Source organism: Schistocerca serialis, chromosome 9, assembly GCF_023864345.2.
Source record: "Schistocerca serialis cubense isolate TAMUIC-IGC-003099 chromosome 9, iqSchSeri2.2, whole genome shotgun sequence".
NCBI lineage: Eukaryota > Metazoa > Arthropoda > Insecta > Orthoptera > Acrididae > Schistocerca > Schistocerca serialis.
Window position 1 is genome coordinate 277,515,249 of NC_064646.1, and position 20,204 is coordinate 277,535,452.

The 20,204-nt window shown below is 42.8% G+C and overlaps 1 protein-coding gene across 2 annotated transcripts in view; it reads left to right on the forward strand.

Moving 5' to 3' along the window:
• Nucleotides 1-19,723, forward strand: part of LOC126419322 (ankyrin repeat and SAM domain-containing protein 3-like) — a 123,016-nt gene extending 103,293 nt beyond the window's left edge. For both annotated transcript variants that reach the window (XM_050086502.1, XM_050086501.1), the window contains exons 6-7: nucleotides 2,584-2,743; nucleotides 19,550-19,723. In XM_050086502.1, the coding sequence (XP_049942459.1) occupies nucleotides 2,584-2,743; nucleotides 19,550-19,613 (224 nt within the window). In that variant the 3' untranslated portion in view covers nucleotides 19,614-19,723. The remainder of the gene's footprint in view (nucleotides 1-2,583; nucleotides 2,744-19,549) is intronic.
• The last annotated feature ends 481 nt before the right edge of the window (nucleotides 19,724-20,204 follow it).

Consider the following 20,204-nt stretch of genomic DNA (forward strand, 5'->3'; position numbering starts at 1 on the left):
GCTGGAAATTCTCTTTTGGTACAATGTGCAGCTGCTCCATGAAATTCTGCATAAGGTCTTCCCAGATCTGAAATCTGGTCCCTTTCAGAGTCTCTTTCAGTTGAGGGAAAATCCAAAAGTCAGTCAGTGCTAGGTCAGGGGAATAGGAAGGCTGACAAACCACAGCTGAGTTGTTTGGTCAAAAAAACTCTGGTAAAGATGCGCAGATACCTTCTCAGTGAAGGTGCCAACTGCCTGCTGCCCCCAAGTCCAGCTGTTTGTGGTGCACTGCTTATGAAGGTGACACAGAACCTGTTGGTAGAACTCCTTATGACAGTAGTACCTTCTGGGCCATACTTATGATGGGCCACACTGTTGGAGTAACACAGTCAGCATGACTCCCATTGCTGCGGACCTGCTTCCTTTTTTTTGGGTCTCGGGGTTGGTGGATGCCTTCATTGTGACAACTGTAACACTGTTTCTTGGTCATACCCATAAATCAGAGTCAGCACCAGTGATAATTGTGTTAAGAAAGTTGGAATTACTGTTCACAGTATCCAGCATGTCTTGTGCAATCTCAAAATGAAGTCCTTCTGCTGATTTGTTAGCAACTTTGGTACAAATTTTGCTAATATCCTCCAGAGGTCCAAGTGTTCTGTTAAAATGGATCGAATGGTCCAGTACTAATTTTAACCTGATCTGTAAGTTATATGATCATAATTCAACTATTCTGAATCACCAGGATCCTTAGGTCATCAGCAATGACCTACCTCATTTGTGTGTTGAGGATCTATCTGAATGTGATTTTCTTTTCTCTGATGAGTGGCCACCTTTGAAGCAGTTCTACCAGTTATGTATCTATGTGGTACTGATTCATTTTCCCTACAATATTTGTCGAAACTTGCAGTGTGTTTCAGCTTGGGAATTGTCAAGCTTAAAACAAAACTTGATTCAATAACATTTTTCCTCTTTTTCTGTCATTTTGCCCACAACACAAAATCTGATTATTACCACTTACACATATTCACTTGTCAATGGGTAGCCAGCAACTGACTGTTTTTGCAACCATGGAAAGAATTGTGCTTGCCTACTGCATAGGCCTTCAAACATAGAGAGCACACATGACCTGATGCCATTGTTGGTTTCAACAATAAAAAAATAATACAATATTGCAGTGTCTGTGTTGTTCTGATTATGATGCAAAGTTCCTTTGGACATGCAAGCACATCAAAAGGAACAGGCACTGTGGCGACTACAGCCATTATGAAATACACTAATTGTATTCACAATATCAAATAAGGACTACCATCAGCTGTAGAATGGCATAACAATGAAAATTTGTGCCAGACCAGGACACAAACTCGGATTTCCTGCTTGTAGCGAGTGGTCACCTTACCATTTGGCTATCCTTGCATGACTCGTGGCTAGACCCAAACTTCCATATGTCCCTGTCTGGCATGAATTTTCATTGTCTTCATTCCATTCTAAAGCTGATGGTAGCCCTTATTAGTAACTAGGAATACATTTAATGCATAAAAAATGTCGGATACTTTTTGAACAGTCCTTTTTATAGATACAGAGGTTTCTTGTCTATGTTCTGCTTGAAATACTGCAGTCTTTCTGGTCAAACAGGAGGATGTAAGGAATACAAGTATTGTAAATTGAATATAAAACTTTTAAAGAAAAGTAAAATACTGTTTAAAATAAAACATATGGATTTTTGCAAGCCACTGTTTGAGTGTAGGTGTAAGATGTCTAAGATATGGATTGTAAGATGTAAGATGGTTCACTGGTTTGTATTTGAGAAAGTAGCAGTTAAAATCTTTGGTTTTCTGTGATCTGTAAAACGCTCAAGACAAACGACATGATTATTCCTATGAAAGGGCACAGCTTGTTTCCTTTCCCTACATGATAGTACTTTTTTCCTCTGTAATGATCTTGACATTAATGGGACAAAAATCTCTCATCTTCTTTCCTTTGGTTTAGAGACCAAAGGTTTTTAACTATTTTCTCACTCTGTGTTTGTGACGTACATATCTTATATATATTCTAGTATTATTTGTAAGAAACGTTATTCAGATATAAATACAGTAAGATGTGGAGGAAATTTAGTGTTATTTATCTGATGAAGATACTACTTGCTGACACCACAGCATGGATTTAGTATTGATTAAAAGAAAATTACCATCTATAATTGTGCAGAAATGATATTATACATTAAAAATTATCTTGAGTGATGCTAACCCTATCTTTGTACAATAATGTTTAAAGTTTATGCTGGAAGTTCTAAATTAAATATTAATTTTGGTATTTGAGGTTATGGTTAATGTCTTAGTTATATCACTTGTGTTAAAATGTCATAAATACAATATGAAATTTGCCATTTTGTATGAAGAGTTTTTGTACATTGTATCAATGATTTAAATTTATATGTAACAAGGCAATAAAATTCTAATTCTGATGCGCTGCAAAGACATGACATGCTTGAAAGAATAGAGGTTAATTGCACTTTTGTGAAAAATATTACTGCTGGGTACACATTACATTGTGCTGAGAATAAGTGCACAAAAATATTAACAAACTGGCTGCTTATTTCTATTTTAGAGTTCAGATCAAAGTTAAAGAATGCAAGTCTACGCACTGTCATCCTCATACTTGCTGGTCTTGGTCTCCGCAAGTATATTCCAACTTTTATTGAACATAACATTGATGTAAACAAGTTCAATCAGCTGACTGAGGATGACCTTCGTGATCTGGGTTTGACGTAAGTATCATGTGTTCTAAAAATGGTTGTTTCTCTGAGACTTTAATGTTTCTCTCCAACTCTCTTTGTATATTCTGCTATTCCTAATTATTTGGTACATTTTCATGATAATATAGTGTGTGTAGAAATGTGAATGATTGTTCAGTAAGTCACTTTTTGGAAGAAAACAAGAATGTTCTTTGTACATTACTCATAAAATTTCAGAAAAAATACTTCAGTGACGTCAAATGTACATACACAATAAATGTTTGCAATATTATTATGAGGATTATTAATGCTGCCAAAAAGAGACTGAATTAAACATTCAGCTAGAAACTACTGTAGTAGATCCATCAAATGATTCTCATAAGTCTCATTATTGCCTATTAGTTAAAATTTCAGTGAAAAGAATTACAGTGATCACTAAACAAAAATGGTCAGTTATATCTCCAAACTGTTGTGTGTATTTGCCTCATATCAGTCAGCTACAGGTGAATGACTTATCTTGTTATTGATTTTTGTTTTCCACACTGAATTATCAATATGTTATGTTACATAGAGAAGTTATTTTGCTCATTTTTTACCAACCCTTAAGTTGTGGCACTTATTTAGTATACTTCATTCACCTAATTCTCTATTCTTGGATGGGTCTTTTACTCAGTTTAGATTCAACTATGACTGCTCTTTCACAATCCTGCCTACATACACTGTCTGACAAGGAAGAAAAAGTGAAGTACCCAGGAGAGGAAGAGAAAACAAAATGGTGCCTTACAGGTTGACTGTGTACAGAGTGTTAATTCAATGATTAAAATATCAAATTAGATTTACAAAGAACATGCCAGTTTAAAAGTGTGATCTTACACCCCTCTGGTCTACATCCATGACTGATCCTGCATATTCACAGAGGGACAGAACTGATGTCTGTCCAAAGTAGTCAACACATGTTCTATTGGGGACAGATCTGGGAATTTTGCTGGCCATGAGAGTAACTTGGTACTATACAGGCTGTAAAGGCAAATGTCATGTGTGGTAAAGAGCATTGTCCTGTTGAAAAATGGCACCACATTCTACTTTGAAAGAAGGCTATTCAGAACATAACAGAAACCAGAAATATCTAGGGGTTACACTTGATAGAACACTCAGTTACAAAAGATATATACACTGAAGAGCCAAGAAACTGGTACAGCAGCCTAATATCGTGCAGGGCCCCTGCAAGTACACAGAAGCGCCACAGCACAATGTGGTATGGAGTCAACTAATGTCTGAAGTAGTGCTGGAGGGAATTGACACCATGAATCCTGAAGGGCTCTCCATAAATAAGCAAGATTATGAGAGGGTGGAGAGATCTTCTGAACAGCACAATGCAAGCATCCAAGATATGCTCAATAATGTTCATGTCTGGGGAGCTTCCTGGCCAGTGTAAGTGTTTAAACTGAGAAGAGTGTTTCTGGAGCCACTCTGTAGCCTTTATGGATGTGTGGGGTGTTGGATTGTCCTGCTTGAATTGCCCTAGTCCATCGGAATGCACATTGGACATGAATGGATGCAGGCGATCAGACAGGATGATTACGTACATGTCACCTGTCAGTTGTATCTAGATGTATCAGGGGTCCCATATCACTCCAATTGCACATGCCCCACACCATTACAGAGCCTTCACAGCTTAAACAGTCTCCTACTGACATGCAGGCTGTCTCTGTACCCGTATACATTCATCTGATCGATACAATTTCAAACGAGACTTGTCTGGCTGGGCAACAAGTTTCCAGTCAATAACAGTCCAAGGCCAGTGTTGATAGGCCCAGGTGAGGTGTAAAACTTTGTGTCGTGCAGTCATCACGGGTACACGAGTGGGCCTTCAGCTCCAAAATCCCATATCGATGATGTTTTGTTGAATGGTTTGCATACTGACACTTGTTGATAGCACAGCATTGAAATCTGCAGCAATTTGCAGAAGGGTTGCATTTCTGTCACGTTAGTGATTCTCTTTAGTCATCATTATTCCCATTCTTGCAGGATCTTTTTCCAGCTGCAGTTAAGTTGGAGACTTGATGTTTTACCAGATTCCTGATATTCACAATACTCTTGTGAAATACCCACTACATCATTACCTCGGAAATACTGTGTTCCATCGTTCGTGCGCTGACTATAAAACCACATTTAAACTCGCTTAAATCTTTATAACCAACCATTGTAGAAGCAGTAACCAATATAACATCTGTGCTGACACATGTTGTCTTGTATAGGCATTGTCGACCGCAGTGCCATATTCTTCCAGTTTACATATCTCTGTATTTGAAAATGTATCCCTATACCAGTTTCTTTGGTGCTTCAGTGTATTATGAACTGCTGCCAAAATCAAAACCTGATATTACATTCTTCAGAAACTCTGGGGCACATCATTGGGGTACTCTGCATTGATACTCCATACATTAGGTCTGAAATTGGGTTACACAGTTGTGGGATACTTCTCCCCGGGTTGGATGAATAGTACTCTCTCCATTCCTGACACACCACTTAATCATACAATGCATCTTATAACTGGTGCAATCACACCTTCACTTCTTTCTGGCTACCTATACTTAGCCACATACCATATCCATCTCTGTGGCAAGAGTACAAAAACTACAGAAAAATCCCCCCCCCCCCCCCCCCCCCCAGAGATCCACAACTCTTTTATGGATACGTGCGTGGTGAGTAGGGGGACCAGAACTAGTGTGGCTCTTTCCTTTCTGGGCTACATACCTTCCTTTTCCACATTCTTCACCTTCTCCCTCTTTGGGAGTATGTTTTGTGCCTACGTCCAGAGACGGACATTTGTAATTGTAAGACATACTCTCTTCTTTGCTCTCTATGCTGGAAAGTCTCTGTCCTCTCTTTGTCCTCCGCTTCTCTCTTTGTCCTCCGCTTCTCTCTTTGTCCTCCGCTTCTCTCTTTGTCCTCCGCTTCTCTCTTTGTCCTCCGCTTCTCTCTTTGTCCTCCGCTTCTCTCTTTGTCCTCCGCTTCTCTCTTTGTCCTCCGCTTCTCTCTTTGTCCTCCGCTTCTCTCTTTGTCCTCCGCTTCTCTCTTTGTCCTCCGCTTCTCTCTTTGTCCTCCGCTTCTCTCTTTGTCCTCCGCTTCTCTCTTTGTCCTCCGCTTCTCTCTTTGTCCTCCGCTTCTCTCTTTGTCCTCCGCTTCTCTCTTTGTCCTCCGCTTCTCTCTTTGTCCTCCGCTTCTCTCTTTGTCCTCCGCTTCTCTCTTTGTCCTCCGCTTCTCTCTTTGTCCTCCGCTTCTCTCTTTGTCCTCCGCTTCTCTCTTTGTCCTCCGCTTCTCTCTTTGTCCTCCGCTTCTCTCTTTGTCCTCCGCTTCTCTCTTTGTCCTCCGCTTCTCTCTTTGTCCTCCGCTTCTCTCTTTGTCCTCCGCTTCTCTCTTTGTCCTCCGCTTCTCTCTTTGTCCTCCGCTTCTCTCTTTGTCCTCCGCTTCTCTCTTTGTCCTCCGCTTCTCTCTTTGTCCTCCGCTTCTCTCTTTGTCCTCCGCTTCTCTCTTTGTCCTCCGCTTCTCTCTTTGTCCTCCGCTTCTCTCTTTGTCCTCCGCTTCTCTCTTTGTCCTCCGCTTCTCTCTTTGTCCTCCGCTTCTCTCTTTGTCCTCCGCTTCTCTCTTTGTCCTCCGCTTCTCTCTTTGTCCTCCGCTTCTCTCTTTGTCCTCCGCTTCTCTCTTTGTCCTCCGCTTCTCTCTTTGTCCTCCGCTTCTCTCTTTGTCCTCCGCTTCTCTCTTTGTCCTCCGCTTCTCTCTTTGTCCTCCGCTTCTCTCTCTGTCCTCCGCTTCTCTCTCTGTCCTCCGCTTCTCTCTCTGTCCTCCGCTTCTCTCTCTGTCCTCCGCTTCTCTCTCTGTCCTCCGCTTCTCTCTCTGTCCTCCGCTTCTCTCTCTGTCCTCCGCTTCTCTCTCTGTCCTCCGCTTCTCTCTCTGTCCTCCGCTTCTCTCTCTGTCCTCCGCTTCTCTCTCTGTCCTCCGCTTCTCTCTCTGTCCTCCGCTTCTCTCTCTGTCCTCCGCTTCTCTCTCTGTCCTCCGCTTCTCTCTCTGTCCTCCGCTTCTCTCTCTGTGCCCGCTTCTCTGTGACCGCTTCTCTCTCTGTGACCGCTTCTCTCCTTTCCTTTTCTCTGTTCCTCCTTTTCTCTTTCTTTCCTCCCTCTGCGTGTCTGAAGGCCGACCCACGCATTCCCACACGTAGCCGGTGATGGGGTAGAGCATAATTCCCCGCCCCGGGTAGACAGGTAGGACACATACGTACCCCTTGGTAATGGCCAGGCCCAGGGAGGGGCGATTACCCAAGCTGGTACCTTCCGAATTTGCTGATTGGTCCCTCCGTCCATTTCTCAGGATGTGTGACCTGAGGCTCTACATCTACAGTTTCTGCTCACAAGCAAAAGTTAAAGGAGTCTCAGCCCCGGACAATTCTTCCATCAGTCCCACAGTTCCTTGTCTCTCGGTCAGACATAGGTCAAGAATTCTCCACAGTCAACCCTTTCATTATTCAGAAAGGTGTCGACACAATTGCAGGTCCTGTAAAGTCTTGTCCTCAATTACAAAATGGCACCTTGTTGTTAGAAACAGTCGGTGCCCTCCAGGCACAAAAATTGCTGCGAACTCCACTGCTACACAGCTGGGTGGAAGCACACTGCACTTTAAATTCATCAAGTGGGGTGGTTTATACAGGTCCTGTAAAGTCTTGTCCTCAATTACAAAATGGCACCTTGTTGTTAGAAACAGTCGGTGCCCTCCAGGCACAAAAATTGCTGCGAACTCCACTGCTACACAGCTGGGTGGAAGCACACTGCACTTTAAATTCATCAAGTGGGGTGGTTTATACATGCTCACTCGACAGATTGTCCAACGAGGAAATTCATAACTACCTGTCTGACCAGGGCATAACAGCTGTACATAGAGTCATGAAAAGGGTTGACAAGGGCTTGGTACCAACCCATACTATCTTCTTGACATTTGACAGAGTTCAGCTTCTATTGAACATTAATGTGGGCTATGAGGTAATTTCAGTTCGCCCTTACATCCCCAACCCTATGCGTTGCTATCAGTGTCAGTGGTTTAATCATACCAGCCAGTCGTATTCCAATCTGGCCAAATGCATTACATGTGGCAAGGATGTCTATGAGGGTGCTTGTCCACCTACAACCCCTCGTTACAACTGTATGGGTGACCATGCAGCTTCCTCTAGAGATTGCCCAATTTTCAAAGATGAACGACTTATTCAGGAAATCAGAGTGAAGGAAAAGGTTTCTACATTTGCTGCTCATAAGTTATTTGCCAGTTGTAAGCCCACTGCACCCCCCGCACGTAAATATAGCACTGTCCTTGCATCTCCTCTGCCTACTAAGGAGACAGCCATGCAGATTTGTGATCTCACCTTTAGTGCCACAGTAGTCAGATTGGCCAGCACAAAGATCGCCCGTTCAACCTCCCCACTATCACCTGCTCACTCTATGGCTCACCCTTTATTGGCTCCTGCTAAATCAAGAGCCCCAGTACCAGACACCTGGACTTCCAAAAAAGAGCATACTTCCAAAGATTTTTTTTTATGTACCCTGACTTCACAACCATCGACTCCTCCCTCATCTCAACATCCTGTTTCCAAGAAGGCTCAAACGAAACTAAGTTCCTCTCCTTCTCCACCACAGCATCTCTCATCTACAGTGCCACCTGGCGGTAACCACCCTAGGCTGTCTTCTGTGTCGCCAAGGTGCACTGCTGGTGGCCAATCAACCTGCCGATCACTGGTGGCAGGAGCAGCCCCCAAACAACCTATGGATCAGGATCTTCTGCCTTTGGCTGAATGCCATTCCATGCTGTTGGCTGCCGGCTCTCTGCAGTTGTCGAGTTGAGAGTAACCGTGGTAAGATTCTTCCCTTTTCTGTCCATCCTATGTCAATTATCCATTGAAATACCACAGCATTAGTCTATCGAGATGAATTGGTGATCCTACTCCCCAGTCATCTTCTGTCTTCAGGAAACAAAGCTACGTCCCCACAATCACTTTGTTTTCCCTCATTTCCAGTCAGTCAGGTTTGACCTCCCCTCTGTTGATGGCACTCCAGCACATGGGGGACTTATGATTCTTCTCCATGATACTGTCCATTATCATCCAATCCCCTTAAACAGTTCCCTCCAAGCTGTCACTGTCAGTCTTTCCCTTTTTGGATACACCTTCTCTGTTTATACTGTATACATTTCATTGCCCACACAGATGCCAAGGGCTGATCTCCATCTCTTTGGTCAGCTCCCGCCCCCCCCTCCCCCCTATTTGCTGGTTGGGGACTGCAATGCCCACCACCCACTTTGGGGATCTCCGCATCCTAGTCCGCGAGGATCTCTATTGATTGACCTCTTCCACCTGGGAATGGCATATCTTAAGTGACAAGACCTTCATTGTCCAGCATAGTGAAGGTCTCACCAAGGCCTTCACAGCCCAGAAGTATCTCCCAGACCTAATCCACAATACAGATTTCCCGTGCCAAATCTCCACACATCCCCAATCAACCCACCACCACCACCACCACCACCACCACCACCACCAAGAACTAACTACAAAGAAGCTTCCCCCTCATCACCCAATACGACTCCCACAGGGGGCTCACCGCTCTATGGTGGGTTTGTGCTTGACAACCACGGGGCCCCAGCCTTTGCAGCATCTTTTCCCTTCCTTGCTGCATCTGTCCTCTTGCTATCCTTTTTCCGCTCCCTTGGGGAAGGATGTCTGAGATGTTTTTGTGAATGTGTTGTGCATTTTAAGTAGCCTCTTACAAGAAAAGTATCTCCATTGGTTTTTTTCCTTCCTCCGCTTCGTCAATTGAGGTTCCTCTTTTTCTTCTCCCTCCCTGTGCACTCCTGCAGGCCAGCCCATGTGTCTGACACGTAACAGGTGACTGAGTAATGCATATTTTCCAGCCCTGGGTTGACAGGTAGGGCCTGCACATTCTCATTGGTACAAGCCAGGCCCAGGGAGGGTGATTGCCTGAGCTGTTACTTTCCCAAACTGGTCCCTCTGTCAGGTGTTCAGTAGGTGTGACCTGAGGTGTGAACTATCACCTAAGGTGGGTGTGCCCCTTCTGAGAGGGGCCCGCAGTTGGAAGGAGCATGTCATCGAATATGCGGGCGATCATGGGGGATTTTCTTGCAATGAGCCAATCACCTTTTTCACAGTGTACATCTACTAAGCATAAACAAAATAAGGCTAATGATTCAAAGACCCTCCCAGATGCACCGCAGTTCCTCATGGTTTCACATACTGAAGACGGTCAATCTGTTTATTATTCAGAAAGGTGTTGCTGGAATTGCTGGCCCTTTGAAATCCCGCTCTTGTTTACACAATGGCACTTTGCTTTTGGAGACTACATCAGATTCCCAAGCACAACTGCTTGCAGCTTCACTCCTCCATGACTGTCCTGTTCATGTTGAGGTCCATCGAACACTGAACTCTTCACACTGTGTTATTTACACTAGGCTGCTCGATGGCCTGACCAAGGCAGAAATCCAAGCATACCTCACTGATCAAGACATTGCTACACTGGTGGTGAAAGAGAGATGCATCCTTCATACCCACACACACTCTTTTTTCGTGTTTTATAGAGTAGTCTTCCATTGAGAAAAAGTCAAAGCAGACTGTGAAGTCACCACACTTTGACCGTAAATTCCAAACCCGATACATTGCTACCATAGTCATTGTTACAACCGCTCTTGAATGTTCTGTTGACACCTGGCCAAATGTGTAACCTGTGTTAGGGATGCTCACAAAGGTGATTGTCTGTCTCCTGCTCCCCACTTTATCAATTGCAATGGTGACCATGCAGCCTTCTCCCAAGATCGTCCCATGTATGTCAATGAGCAGGCTGTCCAGGAGATCCAAGTGACAGGAAAAGTGCCTTACTGTGTTGCTTGCAAGTTGTTGGCTAGTCAGAAACTCTGAATTTTACCATCCAGCACTTACAGTACTGTTCTTGGTACATCTTGCTCCATGAAGAACATGGCCATGCAGACATGCAACCTCAAATTCAGCATTGTTGTTATAAAATCACCCAGTGTCATGGTAGCATCTCTGCCGCCTGCTCCTCATGCTGTGCAACACGCCAACAAACTTTTGCCTACACGAGGCAAAGTCACCTGCTACACAACCAGCAGTCTGGAAAGGACAGGACTAGTACTCGTGTGAAAACTTGTTACGTCCCTCCAGCCAACAAACATCTGAACCATCTAACACCCACAAAGGCTAAAAAAAATCAAACAAAGGCAAACAGTCTTCTCCTTCGCTGACTCGTAGATCCTCTTCAGTGGTATCATCACGTAATACCCTCACCTGGCTGACATCCACATCATTGGTGTAAACTGCCAGCCGTTTTCTACCCTGGTCTCTGCAGACTGACAGAGTGCGAATGATGATGCCTCTTTAGATCTGATGGAGCAGGATCCTCCAGCCACTGCCACCTGTAGCAGTGAGTCTTCGAAGGCTGGCACTCTGCAGCCGCTGAGGTGGTACCCCTCCATTTTTTGCCTCTTCTGCTTTCCTCTTCACAACTGTCCTCGAATGGAATGTTTGCTGCCTTAGATCCAACAAAGAGGAATTATGACTGCTCTTGGAATTTCAGCATCCACTTGTTCTGTCTCCAGGAAACAAAATTGTCCTCACAACCGCTTTGATCTCTCACATTTCTTTCCGGTTCACTTTTACATGAACCCATCTCCCTGATTACCCGCCTTCAAGCTGTTGCAGTTCATCTTTACCTTCCTCACTTGACCTTTTTCCCTTTGTACCGTTTACATCCCTCCAGCTTATTGTGCAACTCCCTCACTCCTTTCTGTTTCTCAATGACTTCATGCACACCATCCCCTCTGAGGCTCTCCTGGAACCTATGAGAGGTTCCCTCTCGGTCAGCCTTCTCAGTCAGCTTCACCTTATTTGTCTTAACATGGGAGCACCCACATTCCTTTCAGACTCCACTCACATCTGTTCCCATTTGGACATCTCCTTTTGCACTGACCAGCTTGCAAGTTGTCTCGAGTGATCTGTTCTTTCTGACACTTACTCAGACAACCTTTTCCCATGTGCTATCACTTTGCTGATTGCTATCCCACCTATGTGCAGCTTTCTAAGGCTGACTAGAGGCTTTACTCCTCCCTGGCAACCTTTGACAAATGTTATTTCCCCAGTTGTGATGACCAGGTAGAATACCTTATGAAGATTATCCTTACCACCGCAAAACATTCCAGTCCTCACTCTTCCTCTTTACCACGATGTGTCCCAGAACCTTGGTGGATTGAGGCATGCCATGATACAATTTGTGTGTGGAGATGTGCTCTCTACGTTTTTGATTGTCATCCTATGATGGTAAAATGTATTAATTGCAAACAGTTACATATGCTTTGTTGTTGCATTCTTTGGGATAACAAAAAAGCTAGCTGGATTTCATTTACTAGTTATACTAACAGTTCCACTCCCTCTTCCATTGTGTGGGCCAACCTCCAACAGCTCTCTGGGACCAAGGTCCATTCCCCAATTTTTGGCATGATAATAGCAGATGATGTTGTAATGGACTCTATTGCTATCTCCATCACCTTGTGCCGCTATTTTGCAGAGATTTTGAGCTCCACCCACTATTTTCCTGCCTTCCTCTGTTGGAAATGAGTGAGGGAGACTTGGAAAATACCGATCCCTTCTCAGAATCATGAGTGCTACAATGCCACTTTTACTGTGAGGGAGCTAGATCATTCTCTCACTTCATCCTGCACCTCTGCTACAAAAAAATGGTTCAAATGGCTCTGAGCACTATGTGACTTAACTTCTGAGGTCATCAGTCGCCTAGAACGTGGAACTAATTAAACCTAACTAACCTAAGGACATCACATCCATCCATGCCTGAGGCAGGATTCAAACCTGCGACCATAGCGCCTCTGCTACAGAATCTTTCTCCTGTGGGCAGAAGGCCTGTGAAGGCATGTTTCTCAGAAGCTGGCATGAAGCCACTGTCAGACCCATACCCAGGCCTGGTAAGGACAAACACCTTCCACATAACTACTGCCTCATTTTTCTCACCAGCTGTGTTGGCAAGGTGATGGAATGTACGAGTCATGCACGGCTGATATGGTGGCTCGAGTCTCTCAATTTACTAACCATTGCACAATATGGATTTAGAGCACACTGTTCTGCAGTTGACCATCATACACTTTTTCAACCCATGTCATGAATTGTTTTCTGCAGAAACCAGACTGTGGCCATGTTTTTTCATTTGGAAAAAGCCTACAACACGTACTGGAAGACTGGTATCCTCCATACACTCTACATGTGGGGCTTCCAAGGCTGCATACCCTCTGCCTTGTCTCTCACTTTTATCCAGGAAAACAGAGTGCCTCAGGGTTCTGTCCTGAGCATCATCCTCTTTGCTGTCACCATTAACCCTACTATGGCCTGTCTCGCACCAGCATCTCCGGCTCACTTTTAATTGATGAATTTTGTCATCTAGGTCCATGGTCTTGTCTCATTCGGCGGCATCATCAGTGTTGTCTTGATCAAGCATCGAACATGGCTTTTGCTTTTTAACTGAAAAAACTATTTATATGAATTTCTGGTGGTGGAATTGGTTTAATCCACCATCTTTACATCCTGGGCTTGTTGCTCTTCCATTCGGTGAGACTGTGAAATTCCTGGGGCTCATTCTTAATAGGAAACTTTCTTGGTTCTCCCATTTGCTTTACCTGGCTGCCAACTGTACGCGATCCCTCAATGTCCTACATGTCTTTAGCGTTACTTCCTGGGGAGCGGATCAGACCATCCTCATCTGTTTGTACCAGTTCCTTGTCCATTTGAAACTAGACTATGGATGTTTTGTTTATGCATCTGCACATCCGTTCATCTCGTGCCGTCTCAATACAATCCACCATTGTGGCATTCGTTTGGCCACTGACACCTTTTACACTAGTCCGGTTGGAAGTCCATACACAGAAGCTGCCGAACTACCACTGTGGTTTTTTCCTCAGCAGATACACATGCCATTTGTCTGCCATGCCTGGACACCCATCCTATGCCTCTTTCTGTGATAAATTGTTTGATCACCAGTATGGGGCACCTCCCTCTTCTTTGTTACCTCCTGGAGTTCACTTTCGGCTATTGCCCTGGCAGATTAATTTCACACTACTTGCCACTTTCCCAGTGGGTGTGAACCTTCATCACCTTGGCTTTGCATGGTGGCCTGTGTTCACCTTGGACTTCATTCACTTCCTAAGAACTCTACTCCAGACTCTATCTCTGCAAGTTTCTGGGCACTTCACGCCAAATTTCATGAGTACCTTTGCGTACACTGGTGGTACTTGGACTGACTGTGGTGTTGTGTGTGCCTTTGTCATTGGGACTAACATTTTTCAGTATTGGCTTTCAGAACACTGCTCAGTATTTACAGTGGAGCTCTTTGCCCTGTATCAGGCCATGCAGTACATCTGGCGACACAGGCTTTTCAATTGTCTCTGACAGTGTGTGCCCCTCAGAGCCTGTGTGTGCTGTTCACCATCCATCCATTAGTGCAGTGGGTCCAGGAAAGCTCTCACTTGCTCACTTGTGATGGAGCCACTGTGATGTTTGTATGGGTCTCTTGTCATGTTGTTCTTATTGGAAACGAGGCTACTGACATTGCTGCCAAGGCTGCAGTCCTCGTACCTCAGCCCACTAGTTTGTGCATTCCCTCTGATGAGCTGTGTGTTGCCATCTGTCAGCAGATGGTGTCACTTTGGCATCACCACTTGTCTTACCTTCATGGAAGCAAACTCTGGGGAATTAAATGTCTCCCAGCGGCTTGGATGACCACCTCTCAGCACTCTGACTTTGAGGAGGCCATTTTAGCTAGGTTGCGTATCAGACACTCTCTCTTTCGCCATCTCCATTTGTTAAGTGGTGATCCCCCACCACTTTGTGCTCATTGTCCTCAACCTTCGATGGTTTGCCTTTTTCTGATGGAATGCGCATTTTTTTTTAACCACTTATGTTTGTCATCTGAATTATTGGATGTTTTAACAAATGACGTGTTTTATTTTTTATCTGCCATAGCAATATGGTGAAGGGCATGTAATCTTTCGATCAGAACCTCTGTTGTGTCTATGGCATATTTTATGGACCTTTCACCAAGTCCCTGTTTTTAGCTGTCTTTCCTTCAGTTGACTGGGCTTAATGTGTAGTCGTTTTAACTCCTTTTTTGTGCTTGCGTTCTATGGTTCTGACATGGGTGCGTATGACTGTAATTGTTTATGTGCCCTAAAACAACACAAACCAACCTAATAACACCCCAGACTGGAACAGCTGTACCAGATCCTTCATCAGGTCTTTAATTATCTATCATCATGCTTTGATATGAAGGATATAGCGAAGGTCCTTCCCACCCTACCTAAAGTGGTGTTCCATCACTGACCCAACCTTCAAAGCATCACAGTCTGTCCCTAGGTCACTCTAAATTCCAAATACCTGGCACAGGGAACATACCCCCCGTGGAGGACCCAGGTGCAGGACCTGTCTAATCCATCCACCAAGCACTTCCTTTTCCAGTTGTCGCAAACTTACACCTCATCAGAGGCCAGGTTACCTCTGAAGGCAGCCATGTCATATACCAGCTCTGCTGCAGTCATTGTTCAGCTTTTTATATTAGAATGACAAACAACCAGTTGTCCACCAGGACGAATGGCCACTGCCAGACTGGTCAAGAACAAAGTGGACCACCCTAGGACATAACATATTTGAGTTTAGTAGTTGTTCCACAACCCGCGCCATCTAGATCCTCCCCTCCAACACCAGCTTTTCTTACTCCACAAATGGGAGCTACCATTACAAAACACTCTGTGCTACTGATATTTACTGATTTCAACCTACAGTAATTTGGTGTTGCCAGACTCTCCACCAAATAGTTTTCACCCAGTGTCCTGTTACCTCCTTCCCAATTCACGTCTCTTCAACCTGATTGTGCATCACTCTCTTCTAACACTCCCTTTCTCTGCTCCTAGTTTTTCACTCCCCATCCCCCCTCCCCCCTTTCCATCCACCCTCCCTCATAGCCACCCAACACTGTGCCTGGCAGCCTTATCCTGCTGCTGTGTAGTCCTGCCCACTCTATCAGACAGTGTTCCTCATCCTCCTCCTCCTCCTCCTCCTCCTCTTCTTCTGTCCATACTGCATGAAGTTTTTACTAGAATTTTGACTACCAGATTGGGCACTACACTGAGCCTGGCCCACCCCATTAAACAAGCTGGGTTCCACACAGGATTTAGTACAATCAATCATATCCTCACTCGGCACGAAACAATTAGAACAACAAATGAGTGCCATCTGTCTCTCTGTCTTGCCTTCATAGATTTCAAAAAGGTATTAGATTTGATGAGTCATCCAACTGTGTTTGAGACTCTAACAGAGTAAGGAGTAGAACAGGCCTATATTAAAGTTGCAAAGGACATATAGAATACATCCATAGCATTTGCGAATGTAGTTGAAGATTTCAATGAATTTCCTGTCAAAAATGGTGTCAAGCAAAGTGACTTTATAGATCTCTAAAACTATTTTTAGTAGTCCTTGGAAAAGCAGTGTCTAATTTAGAGGGGAAAACAAAGGGAATCTAAATTCTGGGAAAGAGATGAAATAACCTGTGATTTGGTGACAATATCATGCTATTTGCAAATAGTATAGAAGAACTTCGAATACTTATTAGTGAACCAGCATCAGTCTGCTTTGAATTTGGCCTAAAAATGAACTATGATAAAACCAAGATAATTATGAATGAATAGACACTGGAGAGTAATACACCTGTTGGAAGTAGGCAAAGGTCCACAGAATATGTTTATCTTGGTCAGCTTCTGAATATGGAAGGAAATGTAAAACACAAACATTTTGATATATTGAATTAGGTTGGCAAGCTTATGGAGGGTAAGCCTCGGTTTTGAAGTCAAAGATGCTGGCTGAGTTGATGAAAAACATTTTTGACCAATGTATATTGCCCGTAATAAATTATGGCTGAGAGACACAGACAATTAAATGAGTTCATTGTCGGAAAACTAATGGTAGTCCAAGAGGAATGGAAAGATCAATGTTGGGCTACACGAAGGAAGGAAGGAAAGCAGCTGATATCAGACAGTGTTGTAACGAAAGAGTGAACACTTTGAAGTGGCAATGGGCTGGTTATGTCATTCAAAAAGATGGCATGTGGTCAAACAAGTACTAGATTGGAGCCCAATTTACCAAAAGAGACAATGGGGAAGACTACCGGACAGATGGGACAGAGACTTAAAAAACACAGCCAGACTGGACTGGCAATGGGAAGCTCAAGATTGACAGAAATGAAAGAACCTGCAGGGATCCTACATTACACCCAGACTCAGAAGCCATGTCACCAAGTGATCAAATTGGATGATGATGATGATGATGATGATGATGATGATGATGATGATGATGATGATGATGATGATGATGATGATGGAAGGAAGGAAGGATGGATGGATGGATGGATGGATGGATGGATGGATGGGCTAAGAAGTAAGATATACCTCTTCTCTGTTGTTGTCTCTCATAATGTTGTAATCTTTGCTGAATTACCTCCAAATTTATAACATATGAAACTGGTGAATTTGAGCAAATTGTACCTGCTTAATGTTGACTACTTATACCTTTTTTAAATATATTTCTGCTAATTGCCTTTATAAGCACTGCCATTTTTATTTATTAGTTCTATATTTGGTCCAACTACTTCTTAGTGCACAGATATAAAAGACACAGAGCAATTAGAACATTAATGCCTAGAAGAAGAAACAAAAATGCACCTTCAGATACACATGAGTAGAAGAAATTTTTTTTTCACTTCCATGGCATTTTCTTTACATTGTTAGTAAAGATGTGTGTTTTATTTCTTACCGATAGGAATAGTTCACATTCCTCACACCCATCATGACTTATGCTCTATCTTTCATTCATCAGGTGTGTGTGTGTGTGTGTGTGTGTGTGTGTGTGTGTGTGTGTGTGTGTGTGTGTTGCCTTTGTTTGTGTGTCATGGTTGTGCATTGCTTTATAACAAACAAGTCTAGGTTTTTATTTCCTTTTGTGTTCAAATTTTGAATGCAAATAATGGGTAAATATTTGTTCATTTTTATTTCTGTATAAACTTTCCTAACATAGGAACAGTAGAATTTACAACCTGTTATGTTTCATTGCTAGGGACGGACTGACTGACTGACTTGTCCCCAAGGCAGAGTTCTTTTGTGTTCACTTATGTATTTAGCTAGTATACTAGTGGTCTTCTAATATAATAATCTGTGGAATGAACATATATGTTGGTAGAGGACATGTGTGGCTTCACAAGTTGCTCTACCTTTAATGCTGTAGGATTTCCTAGTGTGCGGCTGCAGTAACTGGTGGTTGCATAGGGCAGGTTCTACAGTGGTAAAGATTGCACTGTTAGAAAATGTAGGTTTAAGGTAATGGTCTGGGAATGCCATATGGTTCAACAAGTTATCTCTCTATCCCAACATTCTTACCCCTGCAGCTGTTCCTGTCGTAAAACCTACCACATGCATCCACTCACTATCACTTGCATTAGCCCTTCCACTGATAAAGCATCCAACATCAAAAGCAGAGCAACAAATACAGCCACACGTTGCCTCTCAACTGATAAGAGTTCAATACCTGGATTCTTATGTAGCAATGAGCACCACTAAACTGGTTGACCACATGAATGGATAGAGAAAAACAGTTCATCTTGGGGACACCAAGTTGCTGAGCTTGGTCTGAAGTGTAACTCAAGGGACCGAGTGCCTGCCACATCACACTGACCATTTGTATTCTCCCATCAAGTGCACATTTCCCTAAACAGTTCTGGAGATAAGTACATACTCCAGCACATACATATGGTCTCTGTCTCCATTAACTGTTCAGCCCCCCCCCCCCCCCCCCTCTGTGATGCCCCACCCCCTCTCCTCTCTTTTTGATTTTATTCCCCCTCTTAGTTCCTCATAAATTGCACTAATTACAATTCTCATTTCTCTTGTTCTCAGTTCATCTTTACTTCTCAGCTTATATTTTTATCATCTCCAGGTCAAAACTAGCACAGTGCTTACCAATATATTATCTTTGACCTCATTATTTCCTCAACATCTCCTCTTTCAATCTCCTTTGATGTACCCAACAGATGGATCCCACTCAACTGGAGTGTGAAAGTTTGAATGTGTGTCATGCAAATTCTGACACCTATACTATAATGTAGCAAAGGCAGGTTTTGTAAATTTATGTGATTTATCTCAAAAATGATGGTGCCTCCAGCTGATCTGACAATTCGATTTTTTCACACAGTGTTTCAAATACTAATTTTGTAATGTTTTACATGAGCTGTGAACAATGTCATGTGTGTGATGTTCTTGGTGTCATACCCCATATTTTTTATGTGAAGTTGCCTTTTCACACCATCTTGTTGTACCCTAGCACAGACAGGTAAGATTTTAACAAAATTCAGGTAAAATATTGTAGACAAAAATGGAAATGTCAAATCTCCCAAAACAAAAATGATTAAGTTGTGTCAATTGTTGATAACTATGGAAACAGAGAGCCACTTCTGAGGTACAGAGAAAACATTAAAAAGATATGAATTCATGATCAGATGTTTTATGTCCCAGCATGCAATGGAAGATCCAACAATTAAGTGAATTATAAAATTGATTTCAGTTCTTGAAGATTGTAAATTACTTGTGAATTCAATATTTAGTTAAAGATATAAAGAAATTTTTGGGATGTAAACTATTCACTTTGTAAATCTGGAAAATCTGGTGCAATTGCAGGACTATGGGTCCAAGAAAGAAGGTACTGTCAGCTGTCAGAGACCGCCTGACTGAGATCTTATGAGAGGAAACCTAAAGCTGCAAAAAATTTATTTCAGAATATATTTATTTTATAGATGAAACTATTAGAAACTTCAAAAGGCATGAAGAAGATAAATGAATATTAAATATCTATCTTATACCCCCTCCCTCCCTCCCCCCATTTCCCTTTTTTTTTCTCCCAATCCCTCAATTTTCTCTGCTTTTTCACCTGCTGATGTAAATCTCTACACATCAGTCATCTTCTGATGAAGAGTTATGTTTAAAAATACATGGACAATGAAATCTATTGTTTGTGTGCCTCTACCACCAATCATTTTATATCTCTGTGTGTTTCCTTTACATAATTGTTTATTTAGGAGGCAATATTTATTGCTGTTTATGAACTGATGTGTGCAATATAGGTATACTTTATGTGAACAGTATTAAAGATTATCAGATTTTTCACATGTTTTTACAAAAAGTAATATTTTATATCTTGCTGCTGTTTTAGTAATGGCTGACAAGATTGTATGCATGATAAATTTTATTGACTGCCTTCTTGGTAGAGAAAATTTTAACTTTGTACTCGTGTTAAAGGTGTGAAATGAAAGCAGCATTACTAGACAGTTTTATA